The sequence below is a fragment of the Tachypleus tridentatus genome, chromosome 5 (assembly GCF_004210375.1).
Source record: "Tachypleus tridentatus isolate NWPU-2018 chromosome 5, ASM421037v1, whole genome shotgun sequence".
NCBI classification, from domain to species: domain Eukaryota; kingdom Metazoa; phylum Arthropoda; class Merostomata; order Xiphosura; family Limulidae; genus Tachypleus; species Tachypleus tridentatus.
The window spans coordinates 22,369,933-22,388,991 of NC_134829.1; the positions used below are offsets into that span (position 1 = coordinate 22,369,933).

The window sequence follows — 19,059 nt, forward strand, 5'->3', positions numbered from 1 at the left end:
TCCCAGGGAAGGTTCTGTTTTTTCAGTTTACCTCCTCTGGGATCTAATCATCCACCCATGTGTTTGCCATGCATGGTGACCCATAAAGAAGAAGAGAGGATCCTGGTTATTGAGGGGTCCCACCCTGACACACCATTTTGGCCTTGAATTCCTGTAGACAGGCAATGTTTGGGTATAGTGCTGATGAAACTCTGGTGTTGCTGTAGTGTCCTTGTTTGGCATTGCAGTGCATCCCCTTGTAGGGCTTAATGATGGGTGGAGTCAGTGGGCACCAAAACATTCTTTTTTTTTATTATGAATTCCCCAAATAAAAATAAAATAGTGAAAAAAGTCCAAAGGTAAATGACCACGTCTTGAAGATTCTGAGCAGCAATCTTCAACATCTGTAACATTTGTACCTTATTTACTTATATTGCATTCTATTTCAGACAAAGCTTCAGGACAAATGTTCCTCTTTTTTTATTCAGAAGGAACTAGAGGGACTTGCTGGCTCTCCAAAGTCAGTCACAAAGCTTTGCTCTGGTAACATATTGGTGGGAACATCCACATCGAAACACAGTGAACTCCTCTTGCATTCAATGGTAATTGGGGATATACCTATTTAGGTTAACTTCATGCTATTTTGAATTTGCCATGAGAAGGACTTGAAGAACCTCCCCAAGTCAGAGATTCTTGCTGGTTTCTCCACCCCTGGAGTTTCTACAGTGAGATGTAACTTCATTTGCAAAGATGAAATTACAATGCTGACCAATGTCTCATTTTAACGTTTACATCAGCACGTTCATCTGTCACTATCAAGGCAGGTTATCTTAATTGCAAGGTATGGCCATACATTACAAGCCCTTTCAGATGTTTCTAATGTCAGCGGTTCAGTCACTCGAAGGCATCATATTATGGTTCCTTCATGTGTTCTTCTTGCAGACCATCATTGCTTCAGTTGAAATGGCTCTCATCTATCCTATTTTCATTCTTGCCCTAAATGGGTGGAAGAAAAAGAGTTGCAGCATTTGAAGATGATTCATAACATTACTTATCCTGAGGCTCGAAAGTTTCTGTCTGCCACTTCATATCAGATGTATGCTGCTGCACTTTGTTCCACTACTACAGTTGGAGTGCAGATCTTTCTTTACCTTCAAATAAATCATTCTCAAACCATATGAAAAGTCTTTTGACTTTCATAGTTAAAAAAGTTGATAAATCAACATCAACACCCATCTCTGTCCTTAACATTCATTCCAGCAAACCCCAAGATCCACTTACCTTGGTTCTGGGTACGGGCATTTCCTCAGGTGCATCTTCTTCTCCCACCCCAAGATGCAAAACGATCATTTGCTCATGTCCTCAATAACTGGAATCCTCTTCCAATAACAAAGACCTGTCCAATCAACCCAGCAAGGATCCATAGAGGTCAAAAGACCTCCCTGGAATAAAGAAAAAAGACGTGGTTGAAAACAGAAGGACTCTCCACCCAATTCACCAATAAATAAAAATAAATGGCCACTTTGATACAATGGAACTGTCAAGGTTTACATCCTAATATGGGTGACATCAAAGCACTGATTGCTTCCTACCATCCTGTATGTCTTTCCTTACAGGAAACTTTTCTGAAACCTGCCAATGCAGTCACCTTTCAGCAGTTTCCTTTGGACAAGAATGACAGGTTGTGTGGTGGATTAGTGCATGGCACTGTTGGTTGATCAGCATGTGCCCACCCTGTCACTCAACACATCCTTGGTGGATGTAGCCATCCATGTTTTTTTGGTAAATACATCACTGTTTGTTCTCTGTACCTTTTCCCTGAGGAGACCTATTATCAGTCAGACCTTGATGCTGTTGTTGAACAGTTACTGCCTCCCTTTTTAGTCCTGGGGGACTTAAATGGATATAATCCCATTTGGGGAGGTACCCATATTGATCAGAGGAGTTGCTCCGTAGAGCATTTTCTCTCAGATCACAGCCTTTCTCTTTTCAATAGAGGTTCTTATACTTATTTTCATGCACCTCGTCAATCCTTTAATGCTATTGATCTCTCAGATTGCTCCCCTACACTACTATCCCACTTTCCATGGAGTGTTGACAATTTTGGGAGAGACTGGCCATGGTCAGTGCCACCTGACCTGTGTGCTCTGATGGAAGCTGGCTCAAGCCAACTGGCCCTTTTTCACTGCTCTCACAGAACTTGATTCTGCCATCATCTGTAAGTCATCAATAGACAACTGAATGGCAGCAGTGACTGACTATATTATACAGGCAGCTGCTCATTTTCCTAAAATCTCGACACATTTTCCTTTATATCCTCATTCATGGTGGAATCCTGCCTGCCACATGGCACAGAAGGCTCAAAAACAAGCATGGGATACATTTCGTAGGTATCCCACACTCTCAATCCGCATCACTTTCCAGCAGGCCCATGCACGTGCTCAGCTGGTAAGATATCAAAGCCAAAAGGAATACTGGATTAAATTCACAACCAGCATATCTTCTACCACCAATTCCAATGTCATATTGGACAAGATTCAAAAGGTTATTGAGCAATATAATTCTGTCCCCCTCTCAATCTTGCTCTCTGATGACCAGGAAATAGCTGATACCTGGAGCATTGCCAATACTCTAGGTGAAAGATTTTGCTGGGTATCTACCACTCCTGCTTCTTCTTACACCCTCTTAGCCATCAAGACTCAGGCAGAGCAATCACCTCTTTCCTTTCGAGCTGATTGTCTCTATGACTATAATCAACCCTTTACACTGGTGGAACTCAAACTGGCCTCTTATTGGTCTTTCAGTACATCAGATGGACATGATGATATACACTATGAAATGCTGCACACTCTATCTCCTGCTTCTCTTGCTATTCTTCTGATTGTTTTTAACCAGATCTGGCAGGAAAATGTTTTTCCTGGTGCCTGGTGCCAGACTATTGTCCTACCTTTCTATAAAGCTGGGAAGAATCCCAAGATTCCTTCAAAGTATCATGCTTTGATGAGCTATATCTGAGAGGATGGTTAATGCTCATCTTGTTTGGTTCCTCAAATTAAACAACCTCCTCTCGCTTACCCAGTGTGGGTTCTGATGACAGTGCTCCACCATGGACCACCTTATTCGACTTGAAATGTCAATCAGAGAAGTCTTTCTCAAATGACAACATATTGTATCAATATTCTTTGACATTAAGAAGGCTTATGATACTACATGGAGATATGGCATTTTGCGAGACCTCCATATATATGGGTTACATGGCCATTTACCCATTTTTACTAAACGTTTTTTATGGACAGGAGTTTCTAAGTACATGTGGGTTCAACACTTTCCTGTTATTTTCTACAGGAACTTGGAGTCCCTGAGGGCTGTGTTCTGAGTGTCACACTTTTCAGTATCAAAATGCCATCACTGAACAACTCTCTCTCACTGTTGCAAACAGGCTCTGTCAACGACTTTCACATCTCATATCAGTCATCGAACATGAGGTATATTGAGAGGCAGTTATAAACTGCCCTCAATTGTTTACTAAAGTGGACCACAGCAAACAGCATAAACTTCTCTCTTTCTTAAACAATTTGCTGCCAATATGGTATTCACTCTGATCCTGAACTCCGTATTGGTGAAGTTGTGCTGCCTGTGGTCCTTGAGACAAAGCTCTTGGGCTTATCTTTGACCATAAGCTGATCTTTATACCACACATCAAGCAGCTATGGGTCAAATGTACAAGAGCACTGCACATCCTCCATGTCCTCTCTTCCACCACTTGGGGAATGGATCAATGTTCTATGCTAAAGATATATCGTGCTCTTATTCGATCAAAACATGACTATGGATCACTGGTCTATGGCTTTGCCAGACCATTGGCCTTAAAGATGCTAGATCCTATTCAACACCAAGGACTTTGGCCCTGCACTGGGGCTTTCCACACTTCCCCAGTTCAGAGCTTATGCATAGAGTCTCATAAACCTTCTTTGCACCTCTGCCATTTGCATCTGTCTTTACTACATGCTTTGAAACTTCGTTCCTTACCAAAGCAACCCACCTGGGATTGTGGTTTTCTTCCTTGGTGGGCCATATGTTTTCATAATAGACAATCTGCTATTGTTCCTCTGGCCTTCGTATTTAGGCACAGTTGGGCGACATTGGTAGTTGTGGGAATGAGCTCGCTGACACCGTAGCTCTGGTACTATCACCACTGTGCCTGTTTCATACATGGACTATGGTCCTATATTCAAGGCTCAGCTCCATTCCAGTTGGCAGTTGACTTGGTGTGAGCAACCTAAAAATAAGCTTTTCCAAATAAAGCCCTATATTGAACTTTGGCCATCTTGCTTCCATAAGAATCGGAAAGAGGAAGTTGTCCTAACTAGACTACACATTTGTCACAGTTTTTTAATTCATCATCTTTTATCTGGAACTGATGTGCCAGTGTGTAGTCTGTGTAACATTCAGGTCACAATAAGCCACATTTTGCTTTTTTGACATCGTTTAGAGTCATTTTAAACATGTTCTGTCCCTAGGTATATCTGTAATGTTAGACAGTGTTATTTGTAATGATGACTCTTAATCTTTTTAATACCATTTAAGTTTTTTTAATTTATACATTACACCTTTTTCATGTGGCTCCCTTTTAAATATCACAGTTCATCTAGTTCGATTTGAAATTAGAAACTGGCCGTAACATTAAATAACTCAAAACCAGGGTTGGAAAGGCTAACGCTGTTGTTTGAACTACCCATTAGTCATCCTGGTGAGTTGTTATTATAATTTTACTACACATCTTTTAAAACCTTTTCATTACTTTCCTTTTTTAAAATGGCCATAATGTCAAATAACTTGGAACCAGGACTGGAAAGGCCAACTTCAGGTGACTGATGATGGTTTCTGTACTTACCTGTTAGTCTTCCTGGCGAGTTATGATAATAACAGTTATGCTACAAAAATTCCTATACAAGTTGAATTACTGTAACTATTCTTTTAATTATGTAGACTAGATGTAAACATTGGTTTTATGTTATTTATGTGTTGTTTTTTTAAACTTTGTTTTGTTTTACCTTAATTTCCTTTTATGAATTTTATTAAATTTACTTTTATTGAATGTTTGGTGCAGATAGTCTAGCTGTTTTGCCATAAAACACTAAATCAACCAGCCAACCAAATTAGATCTTTTTTAATGTGATTCCTTTTTAAGAATTGAAGTACAACCAGTTTGATTTGAAACTAGAAAATGGCCGTAACATCAAATAACTCTAAACAAGGACTGGAAAGGTCAGCTTCAGGTGTCTAACGATGTTTGAACTTACCCGTTAGTCATGCTGGCAAGTTATAATAATTAAATTTATACTATAGAAGGCTCTTTATAACTTGTATTACTGTAGTTTAACTCTTACTGCTGTAAACTAGATGTAAAAATTGGATTTAATGCTTTTATATTTTTAAGTCAAAAACTAAACGTTGTTTTATCTTACCTTGATTCGTTTTTATGAATTTTAATAAATTTACTTTAATTTTAACTTTTTACTGGATGTTTGGCACAGATAGCCTAGTTGCTTTGTGCCATAAAACTCCAAACCAAAAAACCAAGAAAAGAAAATTATTAAAATATGTAGTTATAAAGGTATAATTTCAAGAAGTTAATTTCATAGTCCTTCAGCTCATATACATCTGTCTTAAAAAGTTACGTAGAATATTCTCTAATATCTGCTTGTAGATTTTTTACACAATTTCTAAAGTGCAGAGAAGTTGTTTTTAGGAGCGTAGTAGTTAACAGATAATTATGATGAGAAAAAAATATTTCCCAAATTAGCAACAAAAGCTTCAAAATTGATTCTTCGTTAATTACTCACCAAATAGTACATTGAAATTATTTTTTCTATTTTAGAAAGCTGTTATTTTCAAATTAATGCTTTTCTTTTGTCCATGTTTGAATTTTGTGGTTTTTAAAAAGAAAGTATTTTTATTCTAGTTTTTTCTTGTAAACAGTTATCTGATTTTATTTAATTTTTATACTTTTAAATCTGCAGAGTCCAGTTTCAGCAATAACCTGGGGTCATAATGACAAAAGATTTCTTATAGCCACAGGAAATGTAATTCACATAGGCTGGGTGACAAAGAAAATAGCTTCTCTCCAACTTCTGTCCTGTCTGTCTGTCCAGAATTCTCTGATGGAAGAGAACCAAATGCAGAAACTCCCACTACCTCGTCGTCTAAAAATTCTGTTGTCCCACTTGTTTAGTCAAACAATAAAGGTAAACAATGGTGTTGTGGTATTGATGCAAATATCTGAAACATTATTTGTTGTTTCCACAGGTCAGTAATTTTTTTATTTTATGTTCCTGGCTCAGGAAACATCAGATAATTTCACTATACAAACAAAATCTTGGAAAAGCCATTGAATTTCATGCTATTTAATGACCATTCTATAAACCAAATGATGGAAAAGTAAATTATTGTAAATATTAATGAATAATATATATATGAATTTTAGTGAATTTAGCAAGTTTATATGTTCTGTCTACTTCAGTCTTCCTGTTTATACCTTTTACTGCCATGGAGCATGAATAGATATAATAGATTATATAATGGATATCTAAGTTTCCACCTAACTGGACAGGGTTTTGTTCCCATCTTCTTAAATAACATAAAACCTTCTAACCATGCTACATTTAGATGTGGGCTGTTTTCATTAAATAAGTAATTTTGATCATACACATTTTAAACAATCAGGGGTTTGATTCCCCTCAGTGGATTCAGGATATAGTCTGATGTGGCTTTGCTATAAGAAAACACACACACATTTTAAACACACTACTCAGTAGTCTAAGAAGCAATTATCATGCCCTTGGTATGTTGTCTTTAAACTGTTTGTGTAGAAAGAACTTGAAACATGTTAAAAGTAAAAACATGCAAGTCGATTACTTCAGCAAAGCTTGAAAGTTTAGAGATAAAGACTATGCAGTTTTCATGAATTGCTATTTTTATTTTGTATCTATACTTTATTTATTCTATTAATTATCAAAAATAGTTATAGTAATTATGTAAAGTAATAAAGTATCAGTAATTTTGTTTTTAGTATAAAACAAGATGTACATCACAAAGCACTGCCTACAGCACATGACATTGTGATGCTTAGCACAACTTGAATAGATCCATTGACAGATGTTATCTCCAACAAATGGGTAAAGTATCACCATATAAATAAAAATATGGAGAGCAATGCAGCATATCAGTAATTTAAAGGTAATACATTTTGGGAAGAAAGCAAATTAAGAAAATTTTAAAATATAGAATGTTTTATTGACAGTAATTAATTGTATGGTGGATGTAAAGATTTCCAAGAATGCAGTGCTGTTTGTTATCCATGAATTTTTGTAGAAACAATTGAACATGAGCCAGTGAATAACTGAATCCATCATGTTTACATTGTAAACTTTAATTTGGATATTTGAATGGCATATTATGAAAATTATATCTATGATAATAAATTAGGATATTACTGTTTATCAAGCAACAAACAAGATGCTCAGAACAGCAATTAAAAATGAGCAAAGATAAAGATAACTATGCAAAACTAGGCAGGAATAAATTAGTAGTAGTAGTATTTTTTGAAACTATAGGCTTTCAGACCACAGTAATGTCTTCGAATGGAGATATTACTTATTATGGACATTGGGTAATGTTAATATTGTAAAGTATGGTTAATGTCTTAGTGTTTGCCAATTTATTTAAATCCCAGGATCATACCAGAATAAAAACAACGTGAACAGTTTTAATAAACGTTTTACTTGTAGAAAGTTTTTATATAATGTGATATAAGTAACATAATGAAAGAACAAAATGAAAAAACATAACTCTTGAGTGGTGTAGTACCATAATGTATTATCACTGTTAGTGATAAACACATTTGGGTACAGTAACACTGATGGCTCTGCCAGTTACAGTGACTGCTATGTCCAGATGTACATCATAGGATTTAATGAAATTAAACATTATGGGTGTTTTATCAGCATGTTTGATTCTGTGTATGAAGTGTTTGTATAATTTAATTTTAAATCTTAGTCATTTGAAAGGATAATCTAATGATTTTATGAATAGACACAACTTGCATAAACCTGAAAATGTTATGGTATTGTAATTGATCAGTAAATATGTGGCCACATTTGTTCAAAGATTTCAACACTTTTGATAAGAGATGAACTTAATACACACAGTTTTAATGCATGCAGATGAATAATAGGGTGTGCTTTGGGGTGGTGAATAGTTTTGTTATTGTGTGCAGTTAGTTTATGGATGTTGAAAATATTAGTTTATTGCAGTATATGTTTAGCATTTGAAAGTGCATACATTTTTGTTTTTGTTCACACATCAGACAATATTGCTTTAATAAAAAATATCTGATATGTAAGAAGTGTACTTATTAAAAAATATTCCATTTCATAACAATAAACATGCTCTTTGTGTGTATTAAAAGTTGAAATATGATAATCAGAATGTTAAAACTTGTAATATTGTTTTTGCTGTAGTAATGTTTTTGTAATTTAAACTAAGATCGAAATATGTGATCAGTATTCACTATTGTAAAGTAAATAGATAAATTTCCTTTGTGTATGTTCTGATAAAGTATCAATAACCTAAGAAAGCATGATTGATCATATTGAAACTTTACCAGGTGGCATTTAAACAAACTGGTATTTTTACATATGCCCTCTTTTATATATTTTTTTATTTTATCAAGTATTATGTGAACAATGGTTTACAGTTTCACATAGTTTTATAGTTCAATGATATGTTCACAGGTCAAATAATCATGGAATAGCATATTTTGTTCAGTGAAAGATCTGGGAAAAGTTGGGAAATTTCATTTTGCCCAAGATGTGGGAACCATGCTTATCATAAAATTTAACTTGTCCAAATATATTCTTACAATGGCTATTTTTGATGATGTTTGAACTGAAACTTTTGATACAAGTTCATGCACAGTTTTTATTTATGTTGTATACATGTTATATTTATTTACATTACAGCAATTACTACCATGGCCAGGTGCATCCTGATACTATAAACCTTTTTTGGGGCTGGTTCATTTTTTGGTGATATCTTTTATCAAGCAAAAGGAAAATGCAAAAAAAAAAACACATAGCAAAAATATATATTTTGAGCATCTTTAACTGTTTTTCGTACATAAGAAATTTACTGTAATTTGTATTTTAAAAAAAATATCATAACTGATTTGTATATTTGTATTTACTATTTGCTTTCTAACAGTAATTAATTATATAATTAAATATTAAACTGTTGTGGCTCAGCTGTGAGACTGTAAATTGAAAATTTCTGGGAATTTTGTGGCAGGAAATTTGATACAAGTATATTATAATTAGTCTAAATGATGATAAGGAAGTTCTCTTTATGTATAATGCTTCCAAGGGAAGAAATGAATAATATCATACGAGATAAAACATGATTAATTATAAGATGTGGTGTTTGCATATATTTAAGTGTTGCTAGTGCTATTTTGTCCCTCCATAAAACATTTTGACACATAATAGGTACATATATATAAGAACTTAGCACTACTTTATGTAGATGAACATCTTGAGCCACATATAAAAGTATGACAGTCACAGTAAATTATCACTTCATTGATGTTGTGTTAATTAGTGCCTCTACCATATTGGGAGCAGGAATGCTAACTTCAAGAAGTAAGTTTTATCTTATTTACCCCCAAATGGTAGTACCTTATTTTCATTTTTTAATTTATTTTATTTATTTATTTTTCATTTTTTTATGTATATTGTTTTCTTGTTCTTATTTTAACTTGGGAGAGCAGTCATATTCCACAACTATCTGTAGGCAGTGAAGAGTGATGTAGATGTGGGATGTTGTGGGCTTGAGCACCCACATCTCTCTCTCCTATTTCTAAATTTCTAATCACTTATGTGAGACTAGCTAATTGGAGGTTAAGACTGATAGATGGTGTATCCCCACCTCAATGTTGGTTTTACTTTTATTGTCACCTTCAAAACCTATGATATATTTTATAATCCCACATTGTAGTTTCTACCCTAGGATCCTTTTAAAAATATGCAGCATATTTTGTTTAAATTTTAATGTGTTTTATTTATGGTTATAAAATATATATATGAAAGGTTAAAGTTAAATTAATAATTTTTGTTACTGAGAGGATAAAAGTTTAAAAACTGTATTATTAATGAAAGTAGTTAATTATGTATAGATAGAAACTGCTCAATAGTATAATTACATTTCAATCAATCTTGTACATTTGTTTTAAAGTGTAGGAAATAATGGAGAGTAAATATACCCTCAATTCCAAAGTGCAGGAGGTGAAAGAGAAAATCACAACTATTTATTTTTGATTAATAGTGTTACCTACCTGACCCTCAGCGATCGAGAGAGTTTGTCTCTCAGCCTCCTACAAACAACATTCGCCTTCACTGCACAATGGTGAAACATGATGATGATATTTTGACTGGTAGTGCCACCTATACTCTTTTTCTTGAATACTTGGGAGGTTTGGTGCCACTTCTTAAAGGAAAAAGAACCAGCAAGCTCCGCCCTGAATTTGTCATATTTGATCCTAAGAGTTCAGGTGTGTGTTTACTTTGATAACTGTGTGAAACTTTTTATGTTATTGACAGTGACGTGGTAAATACTTAATAAAAAAATTACAAGACATCTGTAATTGTCGTATTTTTATTATTTGCTTTCAATCAGGTAAGAAAGAAACTTTGTTAATTTTTATGATAGTGAATATGAAACAGTTCAACCTACAGAGTAAAGTATACAGCCAGAGAAGAACCTGTAGAAGTTTCTATAACTCTAATGTGCTGAAGTTTATGGAGTAATTACTAATGTTTTGTATCTTTTTCATTTAATTGCATTAATATATATATATGACCTCCATGAATTGTTTGTGGTTTTTGTGATACTTTGTGATCTTCTTTTGTAAAACACTAATGTGCATTTCTTGGAATTTGGGAAAAGCATTACCATTTGCTTAGTAAGCACTATTATTCTTTTTTTTTTTATGTGTATCTTTATCACAAAAGTATGATACATTAAATTCAATCTGCTTTTGTTTAAAGCAAGTTGTATCAAAACAATCTCAATGAATTTCTTTTCTTGGAAATGTTGCTGTTACTTAAAAGTTCAGATGAACTGTTTCTTTTGTAATCCAGAATTAGGTGATGTGTTCAAATTTCCTTAGTTTAGGAGCTCTTCCTTGATGGTGACAGACTTACACTTATTTGCAGTGTGTCCCATTTTATAACAAATGTAGCATCTCCCTTTTGTCCTTTGAGTTCTTGTCACTTTTGGTATACCCTGTTTGTGGTCAGCTTCCTCTGGTTTCAACTTAACTGGTTATTCTTGGACTTGCTAGTTATACTCCCTCCATAGGCTTCCTCATACTGTTCTGTCAGTGATCATCTCATTTCACAAGTGCTTTTACGTATTAATTTTAATCAATAAGGATGAAGATAACCAACAAAGTTACATGTGTTGAGTCCAATATAATCTTTCTATACACTGAACCAGATGTATTCTGATCCCCTTGTAAATAACCATACTTTTCATATGCTTTGATCTATACTTAGTAACACTTTCTGTATACTTATGAAGATTTCTAAATCTGCTTCAAATGTGTTAGTTTTTTTTTTTCTGAAAATTATACGTAACTGATAATTTTTATTTAAAATCATGCAATGACATGTATACGTTTTGCTTTATGATTATTTCTAACTGTATCAATATGTAGCTGCATTTTGGGCTGTGGATTAATATTCAGTGTGTTAGTATGGATTAATAAAGTTTGTTATCAAATTTATTTCCAAATCCATCTTGTTTGGTATCTCTGCAGTACATCATATATTCATATAAAATGATATGGTTTAATTATGAATTTTTTTCCAAGTTTAGATAATTTGGCTGTGGTGTAACACTTAATGCTTGTTAAAGCTGCTTTAAGTGTTATTCAGTTTTTAATCTGTTACCATGAACTAATAATACAAGGATTAATTACTTTATTACATCCACACAGTGTTCCATTTGTTTCAGTATTGAATGTGTTACTACAAGGTGATTATGTAAGAATTAATTGCATTGTTTTCAATAACTTGATATTTTTTTCTGTGATTAAGTATTAATTGTTGTTCTTTTATGTAGAATTGGGATAGTTTAAAACTAACACTCATTTCCTGACTCAGTTATTTCCATTTTTGTTTTCCTTCATTGTGATGTTTCTCACTCTTTTCCTACTGAATTTTGAATGCCTGTTAGTTAATTATCTTTATTTACCATTCAAACTGTTTTGGAGATATAGGAGATGGTTGCCATCGTTGCAGTAGCGTTCAGTCTCCAATTATGCTCACATATCCATTCAGTCCTTCATCATCATGTACTGCATCATTACCAACTTCATCAGATAGTGAGGTTGAGGAGGGTTGTGCATCACCTCGAATGCAGCGCCGACGAAAACAGAGAAGGCTTGCTCAACAAAGAGATGGAGAAACCACTGGTTTTCAACATGGAGAGCTCTTATACTTAGATGATCTCCCTGAGGTTCGTTTCAGAATTTGTATATCACATTCATTGCATAAGTCTTATCGTATGGTTGTTTTGTTACTCTGTGTATTTTGTTCTTGAAATGTGGCCAAATGAGAGTTTATTGAACCACTAAGTACAGTTTAGTTCAAGGGTTTATTTTCTTAGTATTGTAAAAATAAACTTCAAGGAATGTAATATTCCATGGTTATTATAGTAAAACTGATTTTATAATAACGTATCTAAATACAGATTTTTTTATGTTTGATTCATAAAATAGGGATATAACCAGCATGAATTAATGTCATCCTACCCACCCTTTCACTAAAGATCATAGTTCCAAGGCCATATCATTGTTTGTTCACTTGCATTCAAAATTTTATTGAACTACTACTTTATAAATTTATGTTGATAAGTTTAGAATCAAATTATAGATTATAATTTTAACTTTAATATATCAGTAGAAGTTAATTTCTTAATTTAAAAGTAAATATTAAAAGAAGACATCTAAATATAGATTTTAGTAAGTCATACAGTATGTTGAATGCAGCAGTGTTTAAAATTAGTTGTTAGTGATGTCAAAATACTAAGTCTGCAGTTTTTTACATATTATTAACTCAAATTACTAATATTGACAAACTAGAATATAAAATAAGAACCTCAAATTTTTCTTATTTTGCCAATATATGGCTTATGAACTGAATAAAACACAGTGTTACTGTTCAACTCTTTCTCTTTTTTGAAATGGTCCCTTATATACTGTCACTACAGTATTTGACATATGAATAATAAATCAACAGCTTATAATGTCCCCATAGTGGTTTTACTTACCATTTTCAATCTGTGAAAAGGCTACCATGTTCTTTCAATCCAAGTTTTCAAGAAGGTACACTGTGTCTTTAGTCTGCTTGAAGTTTTATTTTTTAAAATCTAAATACATCTTAGTTGTTAAGCTTAATAAATTATTGTAATTCTATGGTATCAATGTAGAATTACACTATAATTTATTAAGCAAATTATTATTTCTTCTTGCTATGACCTTTGAACTTGGTTGCTGCTGAACTTAGGTTGCTAGAACTTTTAAAATTTCACATGTGGAGGATATCACACAATTTTTTTAGGTGTTATATATTCTGCTGAATAACCAAAAAAAATTTTGTTTGTCTTCCACATGTGAAATTTTAAAAGTTCTAGCAACCTATGTTTAGCAGCAACCAAGTTCAAAGGTCATAGCAAGAAGAGATAATAATTTGCTTTACTTCTTGATTTATTGTTCAGTATTTTAAGAAAATTAAATTTTTAATAATTCATTTCTATATAGTAATAATCTATATACGTACATATAATGTATAATAATTGAAATGTCACTGTTTATTACAAAATACTAATCCACTAAAACACAGCCAAGACATGGAAGAATAAGTCAGTTTTATATTACTGGATACTTAACATGAATGCACTTGGACCGTGTCAGTGCAAGTTATGTATTTATTTGATAAGTAACATAGAATGACTAAATACTTTTATGTTGTTTTTTTTAGACTGAAAAAATTGTAGCTGTGACGTCTAACATCTGGGGAACTAAGTTTAAAATACTGAGTTTGGCTAAGTGGTTACCAGCTGTCCTTGGAACCATAACGTATCGTACAAGTTTACTACATCTTCAGCCTAGACAAATGACATTGGTCATTAAGGAATTGCTTGGTCCACAACCATGTGATAGTCAGGATCAAAATTCTGGTATAAATGGTAATAACAGTGGTGCTGTGGTGTTCTCAGAGGATGAGGATGAAGTTTTTGGTAATTGAATTTATTGTTCTTTTGACAGAGGAACATTTCAACATTAATTTTATTGTCAAATATACTTTGCTTTTGTAAAACTTTGGTGAATTTTAATTACTGACTAAGAGTGAAAAATTTTTTGTTTTGTTTATTTGCATACAATAAGATAAGTTTCTCCAAATTTCATAAGCCTGTTTCTTTCTGCGTCCACCTTAACACTGTTATATTTTTTAAGGCAGAACGTTTGTAGCTCTTTAAGTAATTTAGAGCTTGCCTTTAAAATTAGGCTTTGTATGTGGTTTTTATTCCTTTCAAATGGATATTGATCTTGTACTGCATATGATAGTAATTTTTAGTGCTAATCTATTGACTAAAAAAATAACCTGCTTTTATCAATAAGTTTATCTGTATTTTTACTATGTGTACAAAACATTAAATGTAGTTTATTATCAGATTAATATTTGTGTGTTCATGTTTTTAGATGTTGATTCTCTTGACAGATATGGAAGCTTTGAGCTGCAAAACTAGTGCTCCAGTTGCTCCTATGACCCCTCACAGGCGAAACTCTCACCCACCTCAGTCAAGTAGCATCAGCTCTTCAGGACATTTTAGTGGAGATGCAGGTGAATATGTAAATTTCTTTCCTACTGAAGAATTCCTGACATTAGAGACAACGTCTGAAGGCCACATCCGCGTATTAAGGCTTGCCAGTGCTCCTGAGGAGGCCAGTTCTGTTGCAATGCAAACAAACTGTCAGTGCATCTCAGAATTATCCTGTGATACTAACCATAACATTCCCTCCACACAGCTTCACAATTCATCTCATAGTCCACATGTGTGTGGCTCATCCATCCAAGCCAAAAAGTCCAAAGGTAATGCCATTAGTGGTGCTTCTGTCCCATGTTCACAACCAACTTCTCAAAATGGTCTGATCCCTACAGCTAATCAAAGGGGGAATGGGTTAGGCAGTAATTCTAGTCCAACTAATAACAAACATTTGTCAGATCATGTTGTGAATTCTAATGTAAAAATGAATTCTTCACTTGGTCTGGAAAGTGTGAACTCCACATTTCATGTTTCTGTGGAAAATTTTGATTCATCAATGAATAATGGTAGTACAGGTAAAAACAGCTTGATGAATAAAGAGACTCTCTCATCCCCAGGTAACTTGACTGATAGCTCAGCTTCTAGTTCACCGTCATCAGGCTCTGAAGATCGTCGGGTAAGAGCAAACAAAAAACTCAATAACAGTGAAAAAGGACTAACTGCTGCTTTACCTAGCTGTGTCCACAGCTTAGACATTCATCCATATTGTAAGACTAAAACATTTGTGAAGGAGAGTTCTAAAAATGGATTGCTTCACTCCTTGCCATTTGTTTCTAAAGTAGGAGATGAAACATACTCTAGTCCAGTTATTCTTTCCCCATCTGAGGAAGTGGTTGTAGGTGGAGGTGTTGTTGATGCTGTTGCCTCAGTCTCACGTGTTGGCGAACCTGGTGCTGCTACTTCAAAATGGCTTCCTTCTGTCCATTCTGGTAGTCATGAACACATACCACGGTGGGCTGACAAAGCAGGAGACATCAAATTTATTGATGAAGATACCGAGGATTTACCCACAGATGTTCATCTTGTTAGAAGCAGCCAGTCAAGTCCTGCCTCTCCAGTTGTATTATTAGGACATGGTAGTCGAAGTATTGGTCATTTTCCCACTACAGAAGGTACAGTAAATAGGGATATGTGGACTCATATTTCCTTAAGAGACTCTCAGGCACGTCTTAAAGTACACTCTAAACCTTTGACAAATTCTCTTGCCCATGATTCTGATTTAAAACTGTCCAGCAGCAGTAGATGTGATACATTGCTTTCTTCAAATCAGTTATCAGCTCCTGGGACTACGGACAAGTTGACATGCAAGTGTAACATCACCAGGGTGTGGTGCCCTCTTCATTCCAAATGCTCAAGCTCTGCAGTATCTCATCATGACCAAGAAGCTTTTAGTTTTGATAACAGCAAATGTTTAGTTACTTGTCCTTCTGTAGCAGAAAACAAGCGTAGTGCTTCGGTATCTCCTCCACCATCAGCACGAATTGGTGAGCATCGAAGTAGTTTACCACAGGCAATTCTAGTAGATAATCAGTTTCCCTCTTCTCCTACAAGTAAAAGCATCCCTACCTCTCCTATAATGAGGCGCCGAGCCCGCTCACTGAAAAAAGGATTATTGTCTAGTCCTCTGTTACTAAGAAAGGCAAGAAAAGAGCAGTCCATGGAAAGTTCAGAAGATGAAGGAGCTCAAAGTGGAGAAGAACTTGGTAAAGAAGGTTTTAAGGACCTTCAAAGCCTACAGAAGGCCTATATTCGTAAGAAGGTAAGTATAACTGTTTAAAAGCAAATCCAAGTGTAATTTAAGATGTGATAACCATGTAGATAATGTAAACATCAAGTAGCTATTATTCAAGTAATGCATGTATTATTGCAATGATGTAAAAATAACATAATGTAGAGAGTTGTATTACATGCAGCAAGGTGTTAAACTAACATGATTTATTGCATTTTTCAGAGAAACAAGAGGTTCAAGCAATAATAATAAGTTATGCAAAATTAAATTTAAAAAGACATAATTTAGAACACTGACTAATAATTGTATAATATTTTGAAGCCTGATGGATATCTGTATTATGTAGAACAGTGATTTGTTGTAGCTGGCAATGTATGTTATACCTCCTGCCATTGAATTCAGGAACAACGTGTAAATCTATATTGAATTCATTTATTTCTCAGAACCAACTGCTTTAACTCTGGAACTCCCTGGTTCACTTGGTAATTTTATATTCATATATCTTTGTTTTTTCTTATTTCTTTATTGTCACCAGGGTAGAAAATAGCTGTCAGCCTTCAGTCAAAAGCCAAGTATGTTATGCCTGTGACCAGATATGTTTACATGCATTTAATCATGTTGATTTGTTGACTATTATTATAGCTAAAACAATGAATATTTTCCTGTCATAAAATATTACAAATGTTGGGGTCCGATCAGTAAGGTACAAAGGATAATCTTGTCTTATGCAGGAAATTGAGATATACTAATCTACAAACAGGCAATGAACACTTATAATATGTTGTCAAAGTTTAAGTGAGCATTTCCTATCATTGTAGCAAAAACTTAAATGAAAAGTGCATTTGCAAGGGACAACGATACAATGATGTAATTTTTTTTTCAACATAATTTGCATGGAACTGAGATTCTTCTGAGAAGTGTTTTGAGATTTAACATATGCATTATTATTTATACGTGTATTCAGTCTTTGGAGAGCTTTAAAAATAAACTTTCTGTGTTTTCAGTTTCACTTGGTTTGAAGGGGCACTGCTTGCTTCCTGTTGGTCATTACAAAAATAAATAGAAATCAATGCATAATCACAATATTAAACTTAATGAGTTATAGCTTTTTCAGTATCCATCATGTGTGTGTGTCTGTAGTATTATTTTTAACCAAATATGTTCTAAGATTATAAGTTTAACATGGCGTTGTTTAGTGTATGTATACATTTATTGGTAGTTAATAAAGGCATTTTTGACACACTACAACATCATTATCAACAAATTAAAAGCATTCTGTTTATTCAGGCCTAAAGTCAACTGCACAGAAAAGTGATAACTAGACAGTTTAAAACTGGAGTAACAGAAAACTAATAAACCAGACATTACCTGAAGCTTTAGCAACAACTGATGCATAAAAAAACTAAACCAGATACAGTATGAAACTGGAGCAACAGCTGATTCACAGAAAACTACCAACCAACCAATTTCAGATTAGCCAAAGCAGTATCTGATTACTTAGTTTTCCCTTATGTTACATGCCTTCTGTAAAATTGAATGTGAATTTTTTTTTCAGCCACCCTGTTTTTATGTTATGATTTAAATATTAATATATTTAATAAAACATTTTATTATTGGATTTTCATACCCTGAATTAAGATTGATTTACAGTACTTGAAATGTTTTATTATAGGAAGTATTAATATGAAATGATTAGTTTCCTTATGTTTTTGATAGTGAATAAAGTTTCTAGAGTAGTAGATTATCAGTAAATAAAAACTAATATGGAAGTTTATTGAATATTGTTCCTACTCTACAATATGCAGAGACCATAAACCCAGTGGACTCCAAATTTTCCAACTTTTAATTTACCTCTTTAAATGTTCCCCAAAGTTAAAGAAAAGCCGCACTTCACGGTCCCAAGAAGTGGCTGATGGAACTCCTGGATGTGGTTCATCCCCGTATCGTGACTTCATCCTCTACAATAAGGCTCCACTGTGGAATGAAGTCAGCCAAGTGTACCAACTGGACTTTGGAGGAAGAGTTACTCAGGAATCAGCAAAGAACTTCCAGATCGAATTTAGAGGAAATCAAGTACAAATATTTATTTTCCATCTTGAAATTGTTTACTTAATTGTAGGTGCTTTGCTGTGTTATCTGTTACTGAGATTTAAATATGATTACACTATTTTGTATGTATATCTTTATATTTGATTTGCAAAATAAAGGGTGTGTTGATCTTCCAAGATAGCTATGCTACTTGATTTTGTTTCACCTTCTAAAACCATAAGTTTCAAAAATGCTGCTTACCTCTTTGCTTCACTTTAAAGCTGTTACCTTGTGAACAACTATAGAATTTCCTGTGAATGCTACATGTTTTGAACAGACTCCCCCTCCTTACATATGTGTATATGTATTGTGTTAAC

The 19,059-nt window shown here is 33.9% G+C and overlaps 1 protein-coding gene across 1 annotated transcript in view; it reads left to right on the plus strand.

Moving 5' to 3' along the window:
• Positions 1 to 19,059, plus strand: part of LOC143250691 (tubby-related protein 4-like) — a 43,927-nt gene that overhangs the window by 20,736 nt on the left and 4,132 nt on the right. The window contains exons 7-12 of the mRNA XM_076501590.1: positions 6,003 to 6,227; positions 10,360 to 10,585; positions 12,317 to 12,555; positions 14,079 to 14,337; positions 14,820 to 16,684; positions 18,527 to 18,727. Of these exons, the coding sequence (XP_076357705.1) occupies positions 6,003 to 6,227; positions 10,360 to 10,585; positions 12,317 to 12,555; positions 14,079 to 14,337; positions 14,820 to 16,684; positions 18,527 to 18,727 (3,015 nt within the window). The remainder of the gene's footprint in view (positions 1 to 6,002; positions 6,228 to 10,359; positions 10,586 to 12,316; positions 12,556 to 14,078; positions 14,338 to 14,819; positions 16,685 to 18,526; positions 18,728 to 19,059) is intronic.